This window comes from Balaenoptera borealis (genome assembly GCF_965194805.1).
Source record: "Balaenoptera borealis genome assembly, chromosome: 8".
NCBI classification, from domain to species: Eukaryota; Metazoa; Chordata; class Mammalia; order Artiodactyla; family Balaenopteridae; genus Balaenoptera; species Balaenoptera borealis.
This window is the reverse complement of record NC_138865.1, coordinates 59,900,941-59,925,324: the sequence shown is the minus strand read 5'-3', so window position 1 is coordinate 59,925,324 and position 24,384 is coordinate 59,900,941. Positions and strand designations below refer to the sequence as shown.

General features: G+C 35.0%; 1 protein-coding gene across 20 annotated transcripts in view; it reads right to left on the bottom strand.

The window, feature by feature from the left end:
• The window catches only part of MPDZ (multiple PDZ domain crumbs cell polarity complex component), a 358,570-nt gene that overhangs the window by 114,418 nt on the left and 219,768 nt on the right, over positions 1-24,384 (bottom strand). For all 20 annotated transcript variants that reach the window (XM_082401563.1, XM_082401561.1, XM_082401564.1 and 17 more), the window contains 2 exons: positions 20,850-20,923; positions 18,053-18,219 (listed from right to left, as the gene is read on the bottom strand). In XM_082401563.1, the coding sequence (XP_082257689.1) occupies positions 18,053-18,219; positions 20,850-20,865 (183 nt within the window). In that variant the 5' untranslated portion in view covers positions 20,866-20,923. The remainder of the gene's footprint in view (positions 1-18,052; positions 18,220-20,849; positions 20,924-24,384) is intronic.

The window sequence follows — 24,384 nt, the reverse complement described above, 5'->3', positions numbered from 1 at the left end:
TGCATATAAAGCTGTATGATATTGAATATCAATTTTCTTCTACAAATCTGTTAAAGGTTAACCAATGACAATGACTCCTCCTATCTCCTCCCAGCCACTGAGGTCTACATAAACGTAAAAGCAAAGAGATCACATATGTAAAAACTAAAATTTAATTATACCATCATACAAAAGGCTTGTTTTTAAATTTGAAAATTTATACCCATAGGAAAAAGCACAAAGGCACCTTGTGATTCTGCCATAGCTTTATTAAAATGGCTTTCTGAACTATAATCTCTTCGAAGAACAAGAATGAATCTTCTTTGCCATGATAGGTCTGTTCATAACAGACATAGTATAAATGTTTAATAAAAAGAACTTGACTCCCATCTTGGCTTATAGAATATAAAATAAACAGAAGAAAACACAACTATCTGGTGATTTTTATATACAGGTAAACAATCTGTATAATTTATGGAAGTTGCTAGTAAATGAGCAAGAGTCACCAAATAATTTTCTGTTTTCTGTTTTGCTTCTGGCTATTTCAGTCTAAAAAGGTCTTTTATGTTCTTAGTAAATAAACATGCATTAATTTATGGATTCTAATTAGTGCTAACACTAAAACATAAATAAAAACTATGTAAGGTATTCAATTAAAAAGTTATCAAATTCTTTGTGAAAGGATAATATGAAACACCATCTCAGTATTTAGAAGGACAGGAGGAGCTCTATTAAAAGATGTAGTCAGAACCAGCAAAAGGTTCACTTACTCTAAAAGGTCAGATAAAGCAAAAATCATAACAAAGGACGAATATACAACTTAAGCACGTTATTTTAACTTAAAACACACGTACAGTTATTCACAAATATCTTGATATATGGGAGCTCCCACCCTCTTTCTTATATAAACCACATTCATATAATATGGACGTTTTTTTCAAATTTAGCCTCTTTACAAGGTGAAGCAAGAATCTGGACACTTGAGAAACAATTTCAGGATAGAAACCTTCTAGATTTTTATGATATTTTTCTTCAATGTTTCAGTTTCCTCTACACAACCAACTCACCAACAACTGTTTTATCAATTCATCTGTGTAGTCTTTCAAATGAATTTAAATAAGTTTTCACAGAAAAATATCTTTTGTCATAAATTTTATACTACATAATAAAGCCACACAAATATAAAAATATTATGACTGGCATAACTAGCTCTAAAATGACTTTTTAATAAATATACACTTACAGAAGCAAAGAGACAAGAAAATATCTGAGTAAACAAGTGTTTAGTGCTCCGGGCATCAGTCAATATGCACTACAGGAGAAAAGGACAGCATCTTTTTACGTAGCAAGCAACTTATCTGGACGTGTACTAAGAGAGCTGCCTCTTCTATAAGAGCATCCCAAGAAAACAAAAATTATCTTTAGTTCTATGTACAATTAAGCTCACCCTGTGGAAATAACTGTATCAGAATAACCCTTCCACTGAGATCATTGGAAAATTTGCATAAAAAGCTGTTTAAAAAAAAACTTTAAAAGATCAAAAGGAAACCATCACTTCTGCCATATTCTATTCATTAGAACTAAATCAGTAATCCCAGCCCATACTCAAGAAGGTATCACACAAGAGCACAAATACCAGAAAGTAGGGATTATTGGTGTCCAGCCTCCAGGCTGTCTATGATAGCACATCACAGTAAAGCAGCTGAAAGCCAAGACAGAGGGAAGATCTTAAAAGCCACCAGAGCAAAAAAGGACCTTATATTCGAAGAATAAAGCTGACATTTGACTTCTCAAGTGAATCACTGAAAGACAGAAGAGAACTTAAAAATTAAAAAAACTGACAACCTGACATTTTCAGAACAACCCCCCACATACATACTCAACACACAAAGTATTGTCTCAGTTTTGTACAAAAGAAATACCAAAATAAATTCTTACGCAAAAAGAAAATGATCCCTGATGGAATTTCCCTAATGCAGAAAAAACTGAAGAGCACAAAAAAGGGTTTAAAAATGTGAGTAAATCAACAGAAATTGCTTACAACACATAATCTAAAACTTCTGAAGTTTTAAATTCATGTCGAATTAAACTACATGAATAATTACACAAAATATAGGAGGAGGGTAAATGGGGTGGAAAGGTATTAAGCTCCTTGCATTTTCCATGAAGTAGTGAAAGTACTAATTAAAGTAGAATCATATAAGTTAAGGATATATATATATCTGACGAAGGACTCATACCTAGAATATGTAGAGAAAATTCAAAACTCAGGAATTTAAAAAATCCAATTAAAAAACGAACAAAAGACACAAAGAGACATCTCACCAAAGAGGATACATGGATGGCAAATAAGAACATAAAGGTGTTCAGCATCTTATCCATTAGAGAAATGCAAATTAGAAGCACAGAAAGATATCATTATATACCTAACAGAATAACTAAACAACAGCACATGCTGGTGAGGATGTGGAGAAAACGAAACGCTCATACACTGCTGGTAGGAATGTAGAACAGTAGAGCCCCTCCGGAAAACAGTTTGGCTGTTTCTGAAAAAAAACCCTCAGTGCATATTTGCCATATGACCCAGCAATTGCACTCCTGGGCACTTATTACAGAGAAATGAAAACATATGTCCACACAAAAACATATACATAATTGCTCATAGCAGCTTCACCTAAAAGAGTAAAAAACTGGAAACAAACAAAATGTCCCCCAGTAAGTACATCCATACCCAGAGTAATACTCAACAATGAGAAGCAGCAAAATATTAAGATACACAGAAACTTGGAGGGATTATGCTGAGTGAAAAAAAAAACAATTTTAAACAGTCACATACATTATGATTATATTTTTATAAGAGTCTTGAGTTGATTAAATTATAGAGATGGAAAAGGGTGCCAGGGTTAGGGATGGTGTGGAGTACAGGGCTGGATATGAATATAAAGGGGTAGCAGAAGGGAGGTCTTTGTGGTGGTGAATAGATCAGTATTTAGATGGTGGTGGTAGTTACACAAATGTATACAAGTGGGAAAAAATGACACAAATTGAAAAAATTAACACACACTGTACCAGTATCAGTTTTGTGGTATGATATTTTACTGGAATTAAGATGTAACCATTGGAGGAAATTTGGTGAAGTATACATGGGACTATACATATACTATATTGAAAACTTCCTGTGAATCTATACTTAATTCAAAATAATTTTTTAAGTTAATTCAAATAGGTTAAGAATCCTGACTATAATCTTTAGGGTGACCAATAAAAGAATAATAAAATGAAGTATAAATAACATGCTAATAGAAGAAGAAGATAATATTAACAAGTTAATACAAAAAAGGCAAAAATGAATAAATAAGAAAATAAAAATGTCAAATTTAAATTTATCAATAATTACATTAAATATGAAGGCGTTCAATACTCAAAGTAAAAGACTAAAATTGTCAGATTGGAAAACACAGTAAAATCCAAATGTATACTGTTAACCAAAGACATAGATTAATAATAAAAAAAGAGATACAGAAAAGATGAAAGTAGAAAGATGGAAAAAAGATACACAACACTTACATTAACCAAAAGAAGCCTAATACAGCTAAACTTATATCAGACAAGTAGATTTTAAGAAGCATCTCTGGAGATAAAAAGGGACAATTCATAGAGATAAACGGTCAATTCAACAGAAAGAAAAAACAATCTTAGTAATCTAAAAAGATAATCTCTAAACAGGTAGGGCAGGGACTTCCCTGGTGGTCCAGGGGTAAAGAATGCACCTGACAATGCAGGGGACGTGGGTTTGATACCTGCTCAGGGAACTAAGATCCCACATGATGCGGGGCAACTAAGCCTGCATGCCACAACTAGAGAAGAGAAAAACCCACACACCACAGCTAGACAGAAGCCTGTGCGACACAACTAGAGGGAGGCCCGCACACCACAACGAAGAGCCCATGTGCCGCAACTAAGACCCAATGCAGCCAAACAAATAAATAAATAATAAATCTTTAAAAAAAGAAAAAAAAAAAAAAACCAGGTAGGGCAAAAGGACTCAGAATCCAAATAAGAAATAGGCAAATCCACAATCATAATCAGAGTTTATAACAAATCTCTCTCAGTAACTTGACAGAATGAAAAAAAATCAATAAGGATATAGAAGATCTGAACAACATTCTAAATAAAGTTGACCTAATTGACAAATATAGAACATTGCACTCAACAACTGCTGAATGCTGAATTCTTTCCAAATACAAAGGAAATATTTATCTAAATAGACTATAGGTAGTTCAAAAAGCCAGTGTCAACAAACCCCAAAGAATAGATGACCTCTGATTACAGTAAATTAAGCTCGGAATCAATAACAGAAAGGTAACAAGAAAGCTAAAATATGTTAGTCAATTAAGCAATACATTTCCAAATAAAGCATGGGTCAAAGCAATTATATTAAAAATTAAACATTTTGAATTAAATGATGATGAAGATACAACATACCAAAATTGTGGGATGCAGCGAAAGCCATGCTTAGAAAGAAATTCATAGACTTAAATGGATATATTAGAAAAAGATGAAAGATTAAAAATCAATGAGCTGAGCATCTGTATCAAAAAGCTAAAATAAAACAGTATACCAAACCCGAAAAAAGGAAGAAAATAACATAGGTTAGACCAGAATTGAGGAAAATTTTTTAAAAATACAATAAAGAAATTCAAGAAAGCCAAAAGTTGGACTTTTAGAAGAAAAAGGGTTAACAAAATAGATAAACCGCCAGGAATGTTTCAGAAATTGGACTTTATTATAAATTTTTAAAATTTTCTGGTCATCAAAAGATACAATTACAGGAGTCAAAAAGCAAAACACAAAGCAGAAAAAGACAGCTGTAATACATATGTCCAACAAAAACACTGTATTCAGAATATATAAAAAACCCTTGTCAGTCAGTGAGAAAAGGACTGACAAAACAATAGAAAAGTGGGCAAAAAACTTAAACAGAAACTCCACAAAGGAGGATATTCAAATAACCAACAAGCATATGAGAAGGTACTCAACATCATCAGTCATCAGGAAAATGCAAATTAAAACAATAATGTGATACTACAAGTACCGCTAGAGTGGCTAAAATTGGGGGGGGAGGGGGAAAGAAAATTAAAGTTAGTGGTACCAAGTATAAGCAATGATATGGACAACGAGAATTTTCATACATTATAGTGAGAGCACAGACCTACAACTGCTTTGGGAAACAGTTGGGCAGAATCTACAAATGCTGAATATATACCTTAAGACCCAGAAATCTCACTCGTAAGTAAATATCCAAGAGAAATGCACACTTGTGAACATCAAAAGACACGTTAGAACATTCATGGCAATTTTATTTATAATACAGCCAAAAACTGGGGAAAAACCACAAAACTATAGTCAACAAAAGAAAGGAAAAATATATTCTAGTACATTCATGCAACGAAAAATGAAAAGAACAACAGCTACATACAACAACAAAAAAGAATCTCACAGACACAAAGCGAAGACAAAGAAGCCAGGTACAAAACCATATGTACTCAGATTGCATTATATAAAATTCAAATACTTATCTATGGGATGAAAGTCAAAATAGTGTATGATCTGACTTATATGTGGCATCTAAAAAAGCCAAACGCATAGAAACAAAGAGTAGATTGGTGGTTGCCAGGGGTTGGGAGAAATGGGGAGATGCTGGTTAAAGGATACAAACTTCCAGTTATAAGATGAAAAAATTCCAGGTATCTAACGTACAGCATGGTGACGATAGTTAACAATATTGTATTATATACTTGAAAGCTGCTAAGAGAATAGATTTTAAAAAGTCTTCACCTAACACACACATAAAGGGTTAATTACGTGAGGGGACAGATGTATTAACTAGCCTTACTGTGGTAAATACGGGTAGCAAATATTTCAAATATCACGTTGTACGTCTTAAACTTACACAATATTATATGTCAACTATAACTCAAATAGGCTGGAAAAAATAGTGATTCCTTTGGGGTATTTAGGACTGACTGAGGGGACACAGAGATTATTATGGAGTGCTGGTAACTTTCTATACCTTGATTTATGGGGAAGGTTATGTGTACATTCAATATGTAAAAAATCCTTGAGCCATATAATCTTCCCTTGATTGTATGTTTTTCTCAATATTTTTTAAAGTTTACAAAGTAAGTGATACAATCAGAGCAGAGAACCTGGGGTACTCCAATGAATGATATAAACATACACTTCTCTTAAAGAAAGAGGTAGTAGGAATAGTCTCTATGTATCAAGCTATATCTTCTCTGACAGAAACTGAATTTAAAGTTCAATTACCAAGCATTCACCTGAAGTGAAGGAAAATAAAGAAATGGATGTCTGAAGATGAAGCTTAGTCTATTACTGTGATAGATTACCCTCCACAGGCTTGATATAGATTCAACTGGCTAATTCCCATTGCCAGAATAAATCTTTTAACAAGTGCTCAAGTCAAGATTAATCCTCAGCAAATGTGTTTTGACCTCTGTAGCACATCTAGATCTTTCTTCCTTAAAGATTATAAATTTTTAAAACTTGTATCATTTAATTGCACACCAAATTAGAAGAAAAAAATAATCATTATGCTGTCTTATACTTTTACACTAAAGTAGTTTGACCCACCCTGGTACAAGGCTGATATAATTGTAAGATTTTTTAAATTATAAATTGTTTTTCATCTTTTTTCAATAATAATACCTATTCTTTAAAATTAATGTAATTCCAAATATACTCAACAAGATCAACATCTTAATATTTTGATCGTATACATGTGGTTTATGCACTTAAGCTTAATCCAATAGAAAACTTTTCAAATTCGTAGATTCACTTAACAAAAATTGCTACAAAATACTGAAATATTAACTTCTTAGGTTTTATCTATCCCTTCTGTGTTGTTAACTGAAAAGGAAGTTAACATTATTAGCTCTATTTTCATGGCTAACATCACTCTTTCCAGAAGTACTTGTATTATTGTCTACAAAAATGACTGCTTAGGATCAAACTGAATTTCCCAAAGCATTTCTGTATAGATTATCCAAACCTAATTTGTGGCCCTGTTATTTTGACTTATTCTGAATTCAGAGTACAGCAATGAGAATAAAACAACCCAAATGCTTATGTACATTTGATGAATACTGTATTTCTATCACTTAAAAGCTAAAATATGTATTATCTTGAATTAAGCAAGAAAAATGACCACTGCTTTTGCAACCCTAGTTTTGGTAGATTTTAAACAAATTTATAAACATATATTGCTAGTTCACTTTCCCAACTTTTTGTTTGTTTGTTACTCCCTCAACATAATGAAACATAAGAAGCAAGGCACTCTCTGGGGAATCTGCCATAACAGGTGCGCCTCATAGAAATGCAGACTGTTTTTTTTGTTGTTTTTTTTTTTTTTTAATCTGCACCTTGTCTTTTCTTCTTGTAGAGCAAGAAAAGTGCTTATTTTCTTGTGAATTTACAAAAATGCTGTAAAACACTCTCTGGAACTGATCCCAAATATGAAATGCAAAGAGGGATAGGATGCTGAGAGTATTCAATGAAATACAGCACCTAAAATGGTAGCAATAACAGGAAAAAAAATCTTATACATAATAGAGCTCCATTTCAAGTTTGGAACCAAGAGATGCCTCTTTTTCCATAAATCATTCAATGAAATACTGAGTACAGCACAACTCTGATGCGTCATTGAACAGGCAAACCCCCTTGCACAGTAATTGATGGTGGCACTCTGATTTAATGATCCTTATTTTTAAAGCTAATTAAAGAAATTGAGTTGCATGTTCAAAGCATATTAGCTTAATGTGATCAGACTATTTTGGACATAAAGTAGCTCACAGTTCCTGAGCTAAACAAGATACAAAATACAACAGCAAGTTATAAGGGCGGGGTGGGGGGTTCAGATGAAACAAGCATAATTTTACATTTTCTATGCGACCTATCTTTAGTTCATTCAAATACTTATTCAGCACCTGAAATGTCCCAGACATTGGGCTCCAGGTGATGGGATGGTAATTAAAGAGGTGTCTGTGGTAGACTGTGAAAAAAAGGTAACAAATTATTTTCAGCTCCTCTCAGCAAGAACAAGTCTATTTCCCCACCTTTGAATCAAATAAAAACGTTCTTGATGAAGTAGTAAAAATTATTAATTTTATTCGATATTGACTCTTGCATGCACATCCTTTTAATACTTTGTTAAAAATGGTAAGTAAGTATAAAGTACTTCTGCTATACAAAAAAATACAATTGTCAGAAGAGAAGCACTATTGTTTGAGTTGCAAACTCAACTATGCTATTTTTTTCATGGGCACCATATTACTTGAAAAAAATGACTTAAAACCAAAAATGATTATACAGACTTGGGTATATGGCAGACAATTTCTCAAAAATAAACAAAGTATGCCTGTCACTTCAAGGAAAACAACTGACAGTAATTGTTGCCAGTAGTAAAATTTGAGCTTTCAAGTAAAAATGAGAATTTTGAAAAATTTGCATCTGCCATCCTGAGCTTGACACTTTTCCATAATTTAAAGACTCCATTGATAAGATCAGAATCAATATTAGCAAGTGTCACTTTCTGATACTATATAGTGAAATGCGAAATGTAATTTTTCTATTTTTCAAATTTTCCAGATGACCAACATAAAATTATGCATGGATAATAAAAGTAAAAATTCAAAGCACAAGACAGATTTTACTGTAATAGAGCACAAAATGTTCACTGTTTTGGTTTCAGATTCCACGTTGTAACTAACCTTTAAGAAACTACCAAGAGTTTTGGTGTCCTATGGAACGAGGATATCCACAACCATCTGAAAAGCCTACATATACCCCTCCCCTTTTCCAGCTACGTACTGATACTTGCATGAGGCCAGATTTTCTCATATACTTCAACTAAAACAACAAATTCAAACAGATCAAAGGCAGAAGCAGACATGAGAATCTACTGTCTTCTCCTGAGCCACGTTAAACAGATGTGCAAAAATATAAAACAATGCCACTCTTCTCACTAATTTTTAAAGGTAATTGGTTTATTACTGTTTTTAATGTAATAAGTAAATATTTACAATAGTTCTCAATTTTAATTTCTAACCTGATAAATACTGGTGGAGAAAACCACAAAAACAAAAGCTCTTTGAGGTGCTTAGTAATTTTTAAGAATGTAATGGGGTCATGAGGCCAAACTGAGAGTTGCTGCCTTAGAACATAAAATCTCAATAGGAGGAGGAAGCAATAAGCAGAGAACTGCTATTTATTGAGTGCTTGGTAAGCACTGGGCTTACGCCTTAGAGTTTTAAAATCCATGTTATTTAGTTCCCATTTTACAACTAAAGGAGAAAAAAAAAAGGGGCTCATTCAAGATAAATATGTATTTTTTCGTTTTAAGAAATCAACTCTGGCTTAAGATCATTTACTTATAACATCAGCGCCAGAATACAAATCTGGACTGTGCCTGTCTCCAAACAAAACAACACTACAATACTGCCAGCACCTGAGATCAGATAATCAAAACGAAGGCCTCTAGATCACCAGAAAATCCTTAAATTATGTTCATTATACTGTTTAGGACAGTGAAACAGAAGACAACAGAGCTCTGTGATTAAGACCTGGGCTCTGGAGTCAGCCTGCCTGCATTCAAATACTAACTCCCCCACTTAACCTCTCTGTGCCTCCGTTTCCCCAGCTGCAATATAAGGAAAATACTATCCTGTGCTTTACAGTATTGTTATAATGATGAAACAGGTAACTCTACGTGGAATAGCTCCTGGCACACAGCAGGAATTCCATACATGTTAACTGCTATGATGATGATGAATGATGAGTGACACATCTTTTTCAATATGGTTCCTACGAGAAAAATGAGGTGTCTTCAAAGTTACTTCAGTTATTTGGCTAGTTTATTTATGTTAAAAACTTGTTCTCTAGCAAGGAAAGTTAAGTTATTAATGCACAAAAGTTCTAAATATTCAACAACATTCACATACTCATTAATTAAGCAATCATTTATTGAATTTGAGCAAAGTGTCGTGTTAGGGACAAGGTATTCAAAGATGAACATGGCATGGATTTTATCCCAACAGTAGTAAATGGACTCCAAACAAACCTCCAAACAAATGAATTCTACAACTCCTGTTTACGCTTGTTAAGAACAAATGGCGATTGGCGCACAGCATATACACCACTAGTCTAGGCATGTGTGTTGATGTGTATTTGCAGAATGTCTTTCCTTTATTTAAATCTCAACACTTCTGTGCTTTCTTAACAAAATTTTCAAGGGAAAAAAATTTACAGAATGTAACTTGACCAAAATAATATTCTTATCAAAGTACGCTGAAATTTTCTACATCAAAGGGGCAAAGGTATCAAAATTAAGTAACTTTATCTTTTTCAAATGCCACCACAAATTTTAGAAATTGAAAATCTAGATAAATGACATGCTAGAATGTTTGCAGTGTTATTTCTATGTCCCACATTTCCAGAAGATAAAACTGATTCACTGTTCACAGTCTGCTTAGAGAAAAATAAAAATAAAACCTTCTAGACAAGTATAAATATATGGAAATGGGCATATGAAGACTGATGTTACTTTGCCATGCTGTCTCTCCATTCCACTATTACCTTTACCCAGTTCATTTACTTTAAAACCTAGCATAATTATAAACAAAAGCAGAATGAAACTTCTGATTCATATTAAAAAGGCCCTCTGATTAAAATCTGGGGGGAGAATTTGAGGGAAATGGTAAATCTTAATGAATTTGAATTTACAAAAGATTTAGTTTAAATTTATTTCTCTTTAGAAATGCTATTAACTGTTTTTTCAACTTATTTGCTCCTTTAAATTACAGAACTAAGGATTTAGAAACAGTGTAAATTAGAAGTTAAAAAAAAGTATTGGCTTCAGGGTCAGACAGACCTGGATTCTTCCCCTAAATCTACCAATGAATAATTGTGTGGTCCAGATTAAGTTATATAACCTCTCTAAACCCCAATTTCCTCACTGGACAAAATGGGGATAAAACCCATCTCAAAAAGCTAATGGACTGGTTAAATGAGACAAAGTCCATAGCACACAATGGCTTCCTAAAAGTAATTGTTCTTGTTGTTGCTGTTGCTATATTTCAAATGCAAATCAACCTCTATTGTTCTAAATTCTTGGGTTATAAAACTGATTTACATTATACCCAGTAAATTTCACATTTTTTCCCTCTTCTCCAAAGACCATTTAACTTTGTCACAAAAACACCATACAATTAGCACCATTTGCTGTTTTAGACACACATGCATACCCAATAGCAAGATGGTGTTGCATTTTAATCCAGCACTGTATAAAAAGCATGAACACTGCCTTCTTGCCCAGGATAAAACAAGAATTTTAGTCCCTTCAAAGGCTCTATATTTACAAACTTTTAGTTAAAGGAACAAACATTTAAAAGCTGTTATTGTACCAAAAATAAAGTATTTGAAATTCCTACAGTAAATAAACTTTATGGTAAATGTAAAAACATGAGATTCAACTCCTCTCGTAACTTCTCCTAGATAACGTACATTGAAGTCTCAAGAAACAGACACTTTCCTGTTACGCGGCTGCAATGCTCTCTCATAAAAGCAAAACCATTTCAGGGGTAAGAAAAATAGTTTTTTCACTTTCACAGGCAACATCAACTGGGAAGAATTCCAATCGATTTCTCGATACTTCCTGTTAATGGGGTTGAGGCGTATCTTCTTTCTCTCCGTTCCCCTTCCCCCATACCCAGTCATAATTTAACCCAGGCATTCTTGGGAGAGAGTAGCCATTTCCCCTTTTCTGACAGCAAGCCTACAGGTGAACTATCTTCATTTCAGTCTCAAATTAGAAACCATCGACAGAAGGGTTATGTTTTCATCTTTTACATAAGTAATAAAATGAAGCTGAGGAAATACAGGCATCTCTGCTCTTTGAGACATGAATTACACAAAACAGCATCTTTCTGATGACCAAAGTCAAAACAGAGCAACCAATACTCAGTTATCAAAATTCTCAACTTTCCAACAATCTAAAAAACATAAATGTAAGAAAGTGTCAGAGGTGCGGATGTTACTGCTTAAAAGCAGCATACCTCAACACTTTGGCCATGAACTTGATTTATCAGTCCTACAAATACAGAAGAGTGGTCTTTGGGCAGGCCTCAGGATAGTGGTGTTGCATCCAATACCCTCTGCTTACGTCAGATATTTGAAAGTAACCCTCTGAAGTACACACTGACTACCTGTTTCTTTAGGTTCTATAAAGTGCGCTCCTGTTTTAAGACAGTATGAGAAAAAAAATACATGGGGTACATTACTTCATGTACTCTTTTGCAGAAAAGCTGTCGCTAAATTAGTGTGTTTTCTTAGTGTATTTCATTCTTAGCAAGATGAAAGAAATAGTCCTTTGAAGTACAAGTCATGTATTTTACAATTATAATTGAGGGTCTTATCCATCAAAAATGTCATTAAAACCTTTACCTTTGTTTTATGTTGTGTGTTTTTACTACAACCTTTAAAATGTGGAGAAATAAAAACATAAATAAAATGATTGTTAAAAGACTGTATTTAATAGTGTGGTTAAAAGATAAAGTTGATACAACTTCAACTTGACACAATAAAATTAGATATAGAATGTTGAATGCAAAAGAGCAATGATGATAAAAACCAAACAAACAAAAAAAACCTCAAAAAACAACAAAAATATCTTACCTTAATAAATCCTTTATAATCTGGCTCCAAAGTTTCCTCTCTTGCCAATAGCCTCACGTATTCTATTGCTCTGATAATACAGGTATGTACGTGACTCTGTACCAGGGTTTCTCAACCTCAGCACTGAACACACCCTACACCCCACACTTCTTTGTTTTGAGGGGCTGGCTATCCTTTACACTGGGGATGTTTAGCAGCATCCCTGGACTCTACCCATTACACGCCAGTAGCAATGGCCCCCACAACCCACATGTTGCGACAATCAAAAGTGTCTCCGGATATTGTCCAATGTCCCCTGGAGAGGGAGAATGTAAAATCCCCCCCATTTGAGAACTGCTCTATACTCTTGTAAACACTGTTCCCACTACCTGAAATAACTTCCTCCGTCTCTGCAGAAAACTGCTACTCATTTTTCAAGACCTATTTTACATGTTACTTCCAGTGTGAAGTTTTCCTCTAATCAAAGTTAGTAATTTCTTCCTCTTTCTTCCTCTTATACCACTCACATTCTTGTTTTTCTATTTAATTACATAAGACTATACATGTTCTACCTTTCCATCTAGATGGAGAGAACCTCCACCTTACTTATTCATTGTGTTTTTGATTATTTTAGGTGTTCAACAAGGTTTATTAATAAATGATTATGAGCTTTCTATAAAATAACCATGAGCTCCCATAATGTTCCCATTGCCGAGGGGAAATCTGGTTCATAGAATGATGTCTCACGTTGAGCAATATATAATTATCTGGTTCTTTTTTGCCTTTGTCCTGGGAAATGGGAATTAAATTCTATACTAAATTTTAGCAACCCAAGATTCTTGGTATATCTAGTTCTCTAATATTTTTATTTGATCTTTATTTAGATTTACCTTTGAATCATTAGTCAGGATGCTTTGCCTTCAGGAGTTGTTCCAAATTCTTTTTGGAATGTGAACAGATAAAACTTAGGAACACAGAAATATAAAACCACAATTTTATACCATGAAGACCGTATCTTCCAAGAATAAAAATGAAAAAGATGGACTGAATTACTCTGATCTACATTGAACAGTAATTTCCAACACCGATTCTACGTTAAATCAGCATCTCTCCAATTATTTCAAGAGATGTCATAAAATTTCCAAAGAAAAACTTGGAAAAACCTGGTTTAATTTTGTGTGTAAATACGTTATGCATCTAGATGATATATATGTAAGCCAACACTTTCCTGGGAGAAAGGTTAATGAACCAGGAACCTGGAAATATCAAACAAGAACAACAAAAAAATAACAAGTGTCATACTCCAAAAAGGCTGGAAATCACTGACAAGGAGAAACCTCCAGAATATTCTGTGCCCCAAGGCTAGTCTTCCATATCAGCAGCTTTTGTAGCCTGCATATCCACATCATTTCTTCAATGTTGGACTTGGTCTCTGTAGCCACAATTATTTTTTTAAATCTTAGCAATGACAATTTTTAAATATTAGTCCTAACTTTCTAATGAAATTAATCATTTTAACTCATAGTTCTCCTACAAAAAACACAGGGTAAAAACACATTTAACTTAGTGCCCATAGTTAATTCAGAAAGCAAGGCAATTAATTAATCAGGAAAGCAGCATCCACCTATATTGGAATAGAGAAACGTCACGGAATAAATATTCCAATCCAATATCCTCGTGGCTGACAAGTTTCTATTATTAAACTGCTAACATGTTTATTTCCTCCACAATAGCTGGATTTTTGTCATGAATATGCATTAAGCCCTGCAGTTATTAGCCCTGATGACTAGGTGACAGTGAGGACACTACTTGAGAATTTGCATTTGACAGATCATTGACAAAAAGTCACAGTTCCCTTTTTTTTTTTTCCCTCTTCACTTAAACAGGAATCATGCAATAGGAAATGAACTGGAGCTATTAGAGATTATTCAGGTTTAATAGCACACATCCTTTTAGCTGGCGTTAGAACAATACACAATGTGGCAGAGTTAAACAGAGGCATCAATTATACTCTCAGACCTGTTAATATTTTTGACAATATTTAAATAGCACATCCCTTCAGGGCATGGCTTTTCTGCCCTCTCAGTTACACACCTGTCAAGTGTTTAATTTGCCAAAGGGAAACAGTTTGATTTCTAAGGGCAGTCTTAATACGGAAGAAGCAAATTGGAAAAATTAAACATTATTGAATAGAAGTAATGGGAAGGATCTGAAGGGAAAAAAATAGAAGGCTTAATTCAACATGGCACGTCGGCATCTGTCATTAATACAACAATATGATCATGTTCCCAATATGGTGCATATACCTTGGGCTTTCCAATTATTCCCTCCCTTTGCTTTTTAAAAGACAGAATGATGGCAGAGGAAAATCAAAGGGGTCAACATTTCCAGTAATAATAAAAAAGATGGAAACAGTTAACTTGCTCCTATTGTGCATATAAAATTATACATTTGAAAACATAATTTAGGTATAAGATAATAAATAAAAGCTAGACATGCATCAGATTTGTGTAGCTACTGGATTAAAAACACAAAACAAATGTCACTCCTTAGATGCATTACTTAAATATTAAATTATAAATATCAATAAATTAGCAGTTGGTAAACTATATAGAAAATTTAAATCTAACATGATAACGTCTAGAATATTTAATGTTTAAACTTTAAAACAGAAAATATTATTTTAAGTTTTTGAAAATTTTCTCTAGTCACGCAAGGAAAAAAAATTGGTTAAGTTAACAAATGAAACTGAATTGGTAAAGAACGGAGAGTAAAGTGAAGAGTCACAAAAAATGTGGGAAATTATCAATAGTTTCAACCGACATAAAGTCATGGCATCTAGGGCATTTTTACCCTTGGGGGCAGGGGGAGATGTGAGATAAGCTGCAGGGTCAAATAAGGGAAAGGGCTGTGCCTTGGCAGCCAAGGAGCGTGAGTTGTAGCTCTGGCTCTACTCTTCTAAACCACTCTGCTGTAATAAGCAGGGGGAAGAACACATGGTTTCCTTGGTCCCTTTCAGTATTTGAAGGGGTGACCAATGAGCCAAAAAGTCCAACGTCATGTAAGACACGCCTACAGAATTCACAAACATCACAGCTTACGTAGCCTTGAAATACAGTTGACCCTTGAACAACACAGAGGGTAGGGGCACGGCACCACCCCACACACAGTCGAAAATCCACGTATAACTCTGAATCCCCCAAAACTTAACTACTAGGAGCATACTGTTAACCAGAAGTCTTACCCATAACATAAACAGTCACTTAACACATATTTTGTATGTTCTATGTATTATATACTGCATTCTTACAATAAAGTAAACTAGAGAAAAGAAAATGCTATTAAGAAACGTCATAAGGAAAAGAAAGTACATCTATGTGCAGTTCTAACCCATGGTGTTCAAGGGTCAACTGTATACTAGCTTCTAACATTTAATACAATGAGATGACACTGTCCATAGTCCTAGACTATGAGGCTCAATAATATCATGCTCAATAATTTCCAAAGAAATTTCAGCTGAATCACGTGGGACCCAAACAGTTTTAGAGCCCATATTCTACTTCCATTTAGAAATGACAAAACAAGCTCAACAACAAGTAGGCCCATTTCTCTCCTCCTTTCAGCAGACATGGTAAGTATGAAAGCTATTCCCCTTACACAAGGCTGGCTAGCAGGGAAATTTCAACAGTTGCCTCACTGGACTAATGGTATTCCCTAACACACTTACTAGTACTTTTTCTTTCAACTTTTCATCTCATTCTAATCATATTTTCACATAATACACTAAGGGGAGACATCGTCACACTCTCTAGAGACCAGATAATTTTCCACACCATAATTACACTAATATTCATGATATTGGTTTCTCCAAAAGTGTGCCAATCCATTCTGAAAATGAGTACCTACAACCAATCTTTTCAATAATTTACAAAGGAAACAAACACAACTACATACAATGAAACTATCTCTGTTTCTTAATTCATGGCCATAACTTTTAAAATCATTAGGTAGAAATTCACTTGAGAAAAATATTTTTAGAGATTCTTCTTGATCTACTTACTTAATTTTGGGGGGCTACTAAAATATCTAGATTAAGAAGTTATATGACATTAAACAAATTCCTTCTCTATTGCTACTATTTGTTCTTTTTGCATTTGGCATATTTTGGGTTTTTTTGTTAATTGGAGCTGTTCTTTCACTGAATTATGAAACTAGTCTACAGGTTTCATTTTAAACTTTTAAGGCAGAATATTTGCTAGCAAGTCACCCATAAACATCAGATTAATGCTAAAAACATCAGAATGAGAATTAACTTGGACTAAAGACATAATTAGACTGACTTCAAACCTTGTGAGGATAGCAACCATTTAAAAAATATTTTTTAAAAACCTGAGAAATGGTGATTAAGTAAGTTCAAAGACCATCTGACTCCAGTTTTCATTCTGTCATTGTGATATGTTTCAATTTTAATATAAATGCTAGGACTTTTTAATGTTCATAATTTTTACAGAAATGAAACACTGTGTTAACATTTAGAAGTCCTAATGTTTATCACCATCTGATGCTGTCACGGGAGCAATTGCTACTTACACTTTTCAGAAGTGAGAATTGCAATTCCTCTAACTGATGACAATGTAATTACTCCTTTTACTGTCAAAATAGAGGTGATTTCCCTTCCTCACATACATGATTACACATGCAAATCCAGGCTCATCTGAAATCATGTAAGTCTACTGAATGTCTGAATCTGAATGAGCAAAATCACATGAACCATGAGTCCTAGTGATGATGGAAACCAAGCTACAGTCATCCACCCTAAACATATTTTCATCATCCCCTTCTCCTGTAGGAACTCATTCTTCCGTATCCACACAGCCTTCAACACAATGTCATGTCATCTACAATACACTGCAACAACCATCACAAAAATAACTGTGGGTGGGGGGAAGCCACAGTTAATCTGAATGTCTCATTTGGAGGTTTAAATCAGGAGTCCTCAATCCCCAGGCCACAGACTGGTACCGGCCCACGGCCCGTTAGGAACCGGGCCGCACGGCAGGAGGTGAGCGGCGGGTGAGCGAGCGAAGCTTCATCTGCCGCTCCCCATCGCTCCCCACGCTCGCATTACTGCCTGAACTGTCCCCCCACCAACCCCCGCGTCCGTGGAAAAATTATCTTCCACGAAACCGGTCCCTGGTGCCAAAAAGGTTGGGGGCCGCTGGCTTAAATGACTTCATTAACTATTCATTAACACACACAAAAATCAGCCTTTCAGAAAAACACGAGACTTTCACAAGCTCTACGCAACACCACAAAGGCCTCCTGTGAGTGCACCATGTCTTACCTGGTCTTTCAGCTGCTGTACAGAAGTCTGAAGGTTCAGAATCTGGCTGAAGAGTGGGCTCTGCAACACTGACTTGAGAAGGTTCAGTTTGTCTTCATTTGCTACATCCCCGCGCTCCCGCAGCTTGGCCTGCAAGCGCTCTGCCGCCTGCAGGGCCCGATTTTTGTCTAAACCAAAGAGCAGCATTAGACAGTAACAGGATTCGAAAGACAGGCATCAAACCATGCTTATAGAAATCCTAAAGCTATTCCTTTCCAGAGCTCAAAATAGACTCAGAAAAAAAAGAAGGGTCTAAAACATGTCACTATGAATATATTCTTCAAACCTTGAAATCTCTAGTAAGAAAGTTTGACAGCAGGGAACTGGTTATAGTGTACGCTACATGCAACTAATTGTAAAGTACAGAAACTAATTCAGATGAAGCATATTTGAGTTCCAATACCAGCTATTTCATCTCTAATGAAAACCACTCTGTCATCTTGTAAATGCTGACATTTCCACTCTTTAAAAAAACTTATATGTAAGAAAAATTAGAAGTATAACTAATAAGTGAAGGTGAATAATGTTACTGATGAGTTATAACGTCCAAAATATGACAATTTCATATATTAAGGGGCAAAGCATTGTATATTTGTGAATTTACTTGAAAATACATCACAATAATGCATATCCCTTCAAAAACACAATTTTTTAGTATTTTAAATGTCTTACCCCCAAAGTAAGATATTTATTTGCCAAAGTAAATATCTTGAATTAGCATATCCTTAATAATCCTAGCATCTTGCAAGCATGCTTCTACCAGATAGTTTCTACCACATATAATAGTTAAAAATATCTCCCCAAACCCTACTCTCGCTCTCTTTCTCTCCCTTACTTGTAAGTGAAGCCACATTAGTTTTTAAAAAAATGGAGACTGCTCAGATATATGTCCTAACAGATTCATGATGGTAACAAGTGTCTCTATTAAAATATATTTGCCATATCATAGTAATCGAAAAGAGTGAGAATTATCACCAGAGTCATTTTCGATAGCACCAAATGTAGAATTATGCAGGAATGGGGAAATTAAAACATGAATCAATGTCGACCAGGAGTTCACAAACACAAATTTAAAGAAACAATATTTACTCATTTAGTAAGTCCCCTACACATTAACCTTCAAGTTGCGAACTTTCAAAGATGCGAACATGCATCTGGTTCCAGCAAGGAACCAGAACCTGTGCCATCGACGTCAGGCGTGAGTGAAATTGCAGCTTGCCCTCCATCTCCTATTGGTGATGATCCTTCAGCTCTACCATCTCCCACCTCCTCTCCCTCCTCCAGTCAGTGACTCTTCTTGCCTGTTCACTCGATGCCAGCCCTTGTATGCCAGCTGTTGTACTGTACTACTGTACTTTTCAAGGTACTATAATGTAAGATTAAAAATGTTTTATTTTCTGTGTTTGCTTGTTTTTTACGTATTATATGTGTGAAACGTATTATAAACCTATTACAGTACAGTACTATATAGCCGATTGTGTTAGTTGGGTACCTAGGCTAACTTTGTTGGACTTACAAACAAATTGGATTTACGAACCTGCTCTCATAACGGAACTCGTCCATATGTAGGGGACTTAACTGTATGAAGAATTTAAAAGCAAATAATAGTAAAGATATGCATGAGAATTTTATTCTGGGTCATATTTCCCATGGTTATCTCAGAATACAAATCTAGTATTAATTCCCATGTCAATTCTTGAAAAGTATACAACTCAGTAATAACTTACAGAATGAAGATTATAAGGTAATGATTTATATAATTCTGTATTTCCCCTTTGCTGTCCACTTTCTTACGAGGAACTTTCCTATGTGGACTGGTAGTCTTTATGATTTGTGACTTTAGTATAAAATAGGTGATGCAGGAAATGTACATCCATGCATTCTTACTACGGGCATAGCACCAGGAACAAGAGTCAAAGTAATGATCCCCATGATCACAAAAACAGCTCCTTCTCCTTTCCTGCCACCCACTCTCCCCACCCTTCCCTCAAAACCTGCAGGTGTCAGACCACCAGCCGTGATCATCAAGGCACCAAAGTGAAATCCAGATACCTTCCAATAATCATACCCAAAGAGCTCCCTGGAAAAGGTGAGGACTGCAGTGCCAGAGGAGGGACGATGAGGGACTGGGTGTACCATACCTGATACACCTGAAACTAGTTCTATAAACTAGCGTCTCTAAAACTAAAGAGCAGTGTGAAAAAAAGATTAACACATGAGTCTAGAGAATTTGGATATTTCAACCTAAATTATCTCATGTACAAATTAAATTGCCTTAAATTGTCACTTGAGTTTGTCAACCTAAGTGTTTGTTACTGTTTTTTTTTACCAACTTAAAAGCAAAGCTCAGTAGTATTTCACCTGCCAAGAATAAATTAAAAATAAGACACGGGCAATGATCTTCCAGTATTAAAAAAATTGTTAAAACTTTTGGTGCTATCCAGAAACAAACATTAACCAGAACTGGTTTCATAAATCAGAATTGGGTTTACATTAAGTTTTATTAAAACCCATAATTGGTAGAACATTTCATATGCTCTCAACTTTTGCTTATAAATGATGTGTTTTTGATAACACTTCATATGAAGTCATCCAAATATAGAAACACATTACCCTAGTACAATGCTAGTGGAAAAAAAAAATTTTAACTAAGTTACTATAGACAGAATCCAGATATGTAGAACACACCATATTTCAAAGATCCCAATGGAAGGAGTTTCAATTACTATCAAAATGGTCAGGAAGAAATAGGTCTTACCTATAGTTTCTAACATTTTTCCCAAGTTCAGTGTCCTTCTCTACAATGATTATGAACAGCAACTACAAGGAACTCTAAGGAGAAAAGAAAATGGAATGGTTATGTTTTACAACTTTAAAATTATATTCTAAAACCAAATACTCTAAAAAGCACTTGATACTACTATGATTCCTTCGACCATTAAAATCTTGTTGAGGTAACTTAAGATAGTTTTCTTTATAGGCAAAAAAAGTAATCATTTTAGGATTTATTCAAAATTATATTTGCAGATAATAGTTGTATAATAAGGTAAAAGGCATAAAATCTGTTTTAAATAAGATAGTAGAAGTATCCAAAATATTTCCTTAAGAGCTTCTCAACACAGACCACTATAACCTTGGATTCACTTACAGATCCTTACCCACAGAGGAAGGCATTTACTTGGCTCCACATGAGAAATTTCATAGGCAAAAAAAAAATAAAATGTAAAAAATAGAATATATGATCCTGCCTTTGAATGCTCAGTCTTAACTGGGAAGATGATTCAGACACACCAATTAAGAAATGAATTGTGACACTCGGGCGGTAAGTGAATCAATGCAAGATAACACATTAAATCACAGACGAAAAACTGAATAAAAGAGAGCACAACGTTGAAAAGATTTTTAGAGTTTTCAAAATACCCTCCTGTCAATAATCTCTCTTATTCCCACTCAAAAAAATCTTCTCAACTCCTTCAACCCACACAGATTTCATCTTTCTCTGATAATACTCATCTAGGCTATTTAAAGTACCAGATACAGATCTCCGCTGACAATATCCACACCACTAACCCATCTTTAACCTTTGCTGTCCAGCAGTTTTGCCCAACTGATTCCAAGTTACATCTATCCTTTACCTTGCGGAAAACCCTGAGTCATTAGGAAGTCAGTGGGTCCTTTCTTCAATGCAGAAAAGGAATCCACAACCAGACATCCTCACTTTTCATCTGGAAGATGAGACAGTGGATTTCTCTGAGAAGGGACAAGTTGCCCCCTGTAATCTCTTTAAGAGAGAATGCATTTGGGAAAAAAGGAAGAATGTGACGTACACAAGCAGATGCACAGACCATCAATGCCTGCAGTCAGCTCTGTGTAATCACTGAGAACATTACTTATTGACTTTCCTTAACCCAGTTTAGAATATAACGATTTAAAATAACTCCATTTCAAATAGTCAAACAGCTCAACTAGTGGCACTTGTTTTAGAAAGTGCCCTGGTGTCAAGAAAAGAGGGCACTAACCTGGATTGAAACCTCAAGAGTGGTGCGGCCTTGAGCAAGGGGCCTATCATCTGAACCTTAGTTTCCCAGAAAACACACTTACTCTTTGGGTATGTAATGATAAATGAGATTAAAAATATATATATACCAATTTCCAGCTCAGTGCAAAACTCCTAATTCTAAAATATATATTTAGAATTAATGCTGAGCCCATGTATTGAATAGATTAGCATTCCAATGCCAGGCCTTGCATAGTTTCATGGGGCAAAATATAGGGAGATCTTTAAAATAGTTATATTTTGTATTCTTATTTACAAGGAGAATATAATAGTCCTTCATAAAATAGAATATTATTAGGTCCCCTCTCAAAAAATTATTAACTTCTGACAAAAAAATAAAAGGAAAGATACCCCAACAGAAGGAAGCCCAGGTCTACAAAGGTGTATTTAATGCAACCGCCCAAGAGGAAGCATGACGGCAGTGAAAGGGCATGGACAAGGGAGTCTGATGACCTGAGTTAAAATTTCAGCTTGACCATTTACTAGCTATACACCCTTGTTAAGTCACCCATCTATCTCTTCTGAACTTGGAAATCTCTAATTACAAGTGATTGGTATTCATAAAGTTTTGAAAGGGTAAAATTATATGCATGGGTGCTTGGGATACACAATAAAATTTAGTTTTATCCTCTTTTCCCTATGAAAAACTAACTCAGAAAGATAAACAGTATTCATGACTTGGCGAGGGAGGGGGATAGGCCTATGGATTTAGAGGCCCACTGATTTATGAGGATTCTGCAGAGAAAGCACAGAGTAAGCAGTTCCCAATTGAGAAAAACACTGGCGTCCAAAAGTTCACCTACAAGTCAGGTCTGTGGAAGCGGAATTACTTTTTTTTTTCCAGAGAAACCCTCACCATTAAAGGTTTTTTTTTTTTTAAAAAAAGCTCAATTCAGCTGCAAGTCATTGACATTAGTTTCCAGGTGAGAGCTCCATTCCTCTGGATTTCAGTATTAAAAAATTAGTTTCACAGTTTGTCTTTTCTGCTCTGATGTCCCTCAAATAAACAGATAACTATTCTGATTTCACCAGGACAGAGACAAGAAGTCGAAAAAAATGTTCCTTTCTATGCCCTATACTCCAATGGCAAGTCTTCAGTTTTTAAGTGTAAAACTCATTTGTAATCACAGAATTTTTGAGATTAGAGAGACGGCACCCACTCCCATCAAACTGCAGACATGAATTCTCTTCCTCACCCTTTCACCGCCCCACCAACACCCTTCCCTCTTTACCCATCTCAACATTGTATGAAAATAGAACGGTACCTGGAGGATAACAGTGGGTCATGGCCATTGGATAAGACATAAAGAAGGCTCAATACATTTCAGAAGAATGCCAAGTTCTCTGGGTTTTTCTGGGCAATTCATGCCAGCAGTGATGAATCAGAGGGGCAGTAAAGAGGCGAAGTAAGATGTGGGTACAAGAACAAAGAGATGGACACGAATGCTGGGGCAGAAGCAGTGGTAATAACGGCATAACGGCAACCACACAGCACCTATTACATTCAGATCCGGGCACTGTTCAAAGCATGTTACCAAATTAAGTCCTTTAATCCTTACACAATCTACTCACTGTACAAATGTGGAAACCGAGGAACAGAAACGTTCAGTAACTTGCCCCACTGGTAAGTGATGAAGCTAAGATTTGAACCCAGGCAGTTTGGTTCCAGAGTCAATTAATTTAGCTTCTACGATATACTGCCCCTTGATAAGAAGAAGACTCACCTTACCATTCTCTTTCCTCTATCCAAGTTCAACATTGTGTAGACCTTGCTCTACACAGGAGAAGCTAAAAAAAGAAATGGGGGCCCGAAGTGAATGAAGTCTGAAAGGGACTGGTTCAGACAATTTAACATAGCCCACAATCCACACAAAGGTATGAAGAAGTCAGAGTTAAGGATTTTAGACACTATGGGTAGGTACATCAAAGAAAGATCAGTAATATTCCCCATTTATATAATGACCATATATGTTTAAACAAATCACTTCTGAAATTCAAGATTTTAAGAAAAATCCCCAAGAAAAAATAAGCCTCTTTGTATTAATATTCAAAGTACCTTTAAAAATATGGCTATTATATGTCAAAGTACTAAATCCCTCAACACAATGAGAATAAGAATATTCAAATAGTATAGAAAATACTAGCTTCTATACAGTAGCCCCTCTAGCTACTGTTTATATACTCTGCTTATAGCCATATCACTATTTAGCTATAAATGAGCCTGTCTATTTCAGTA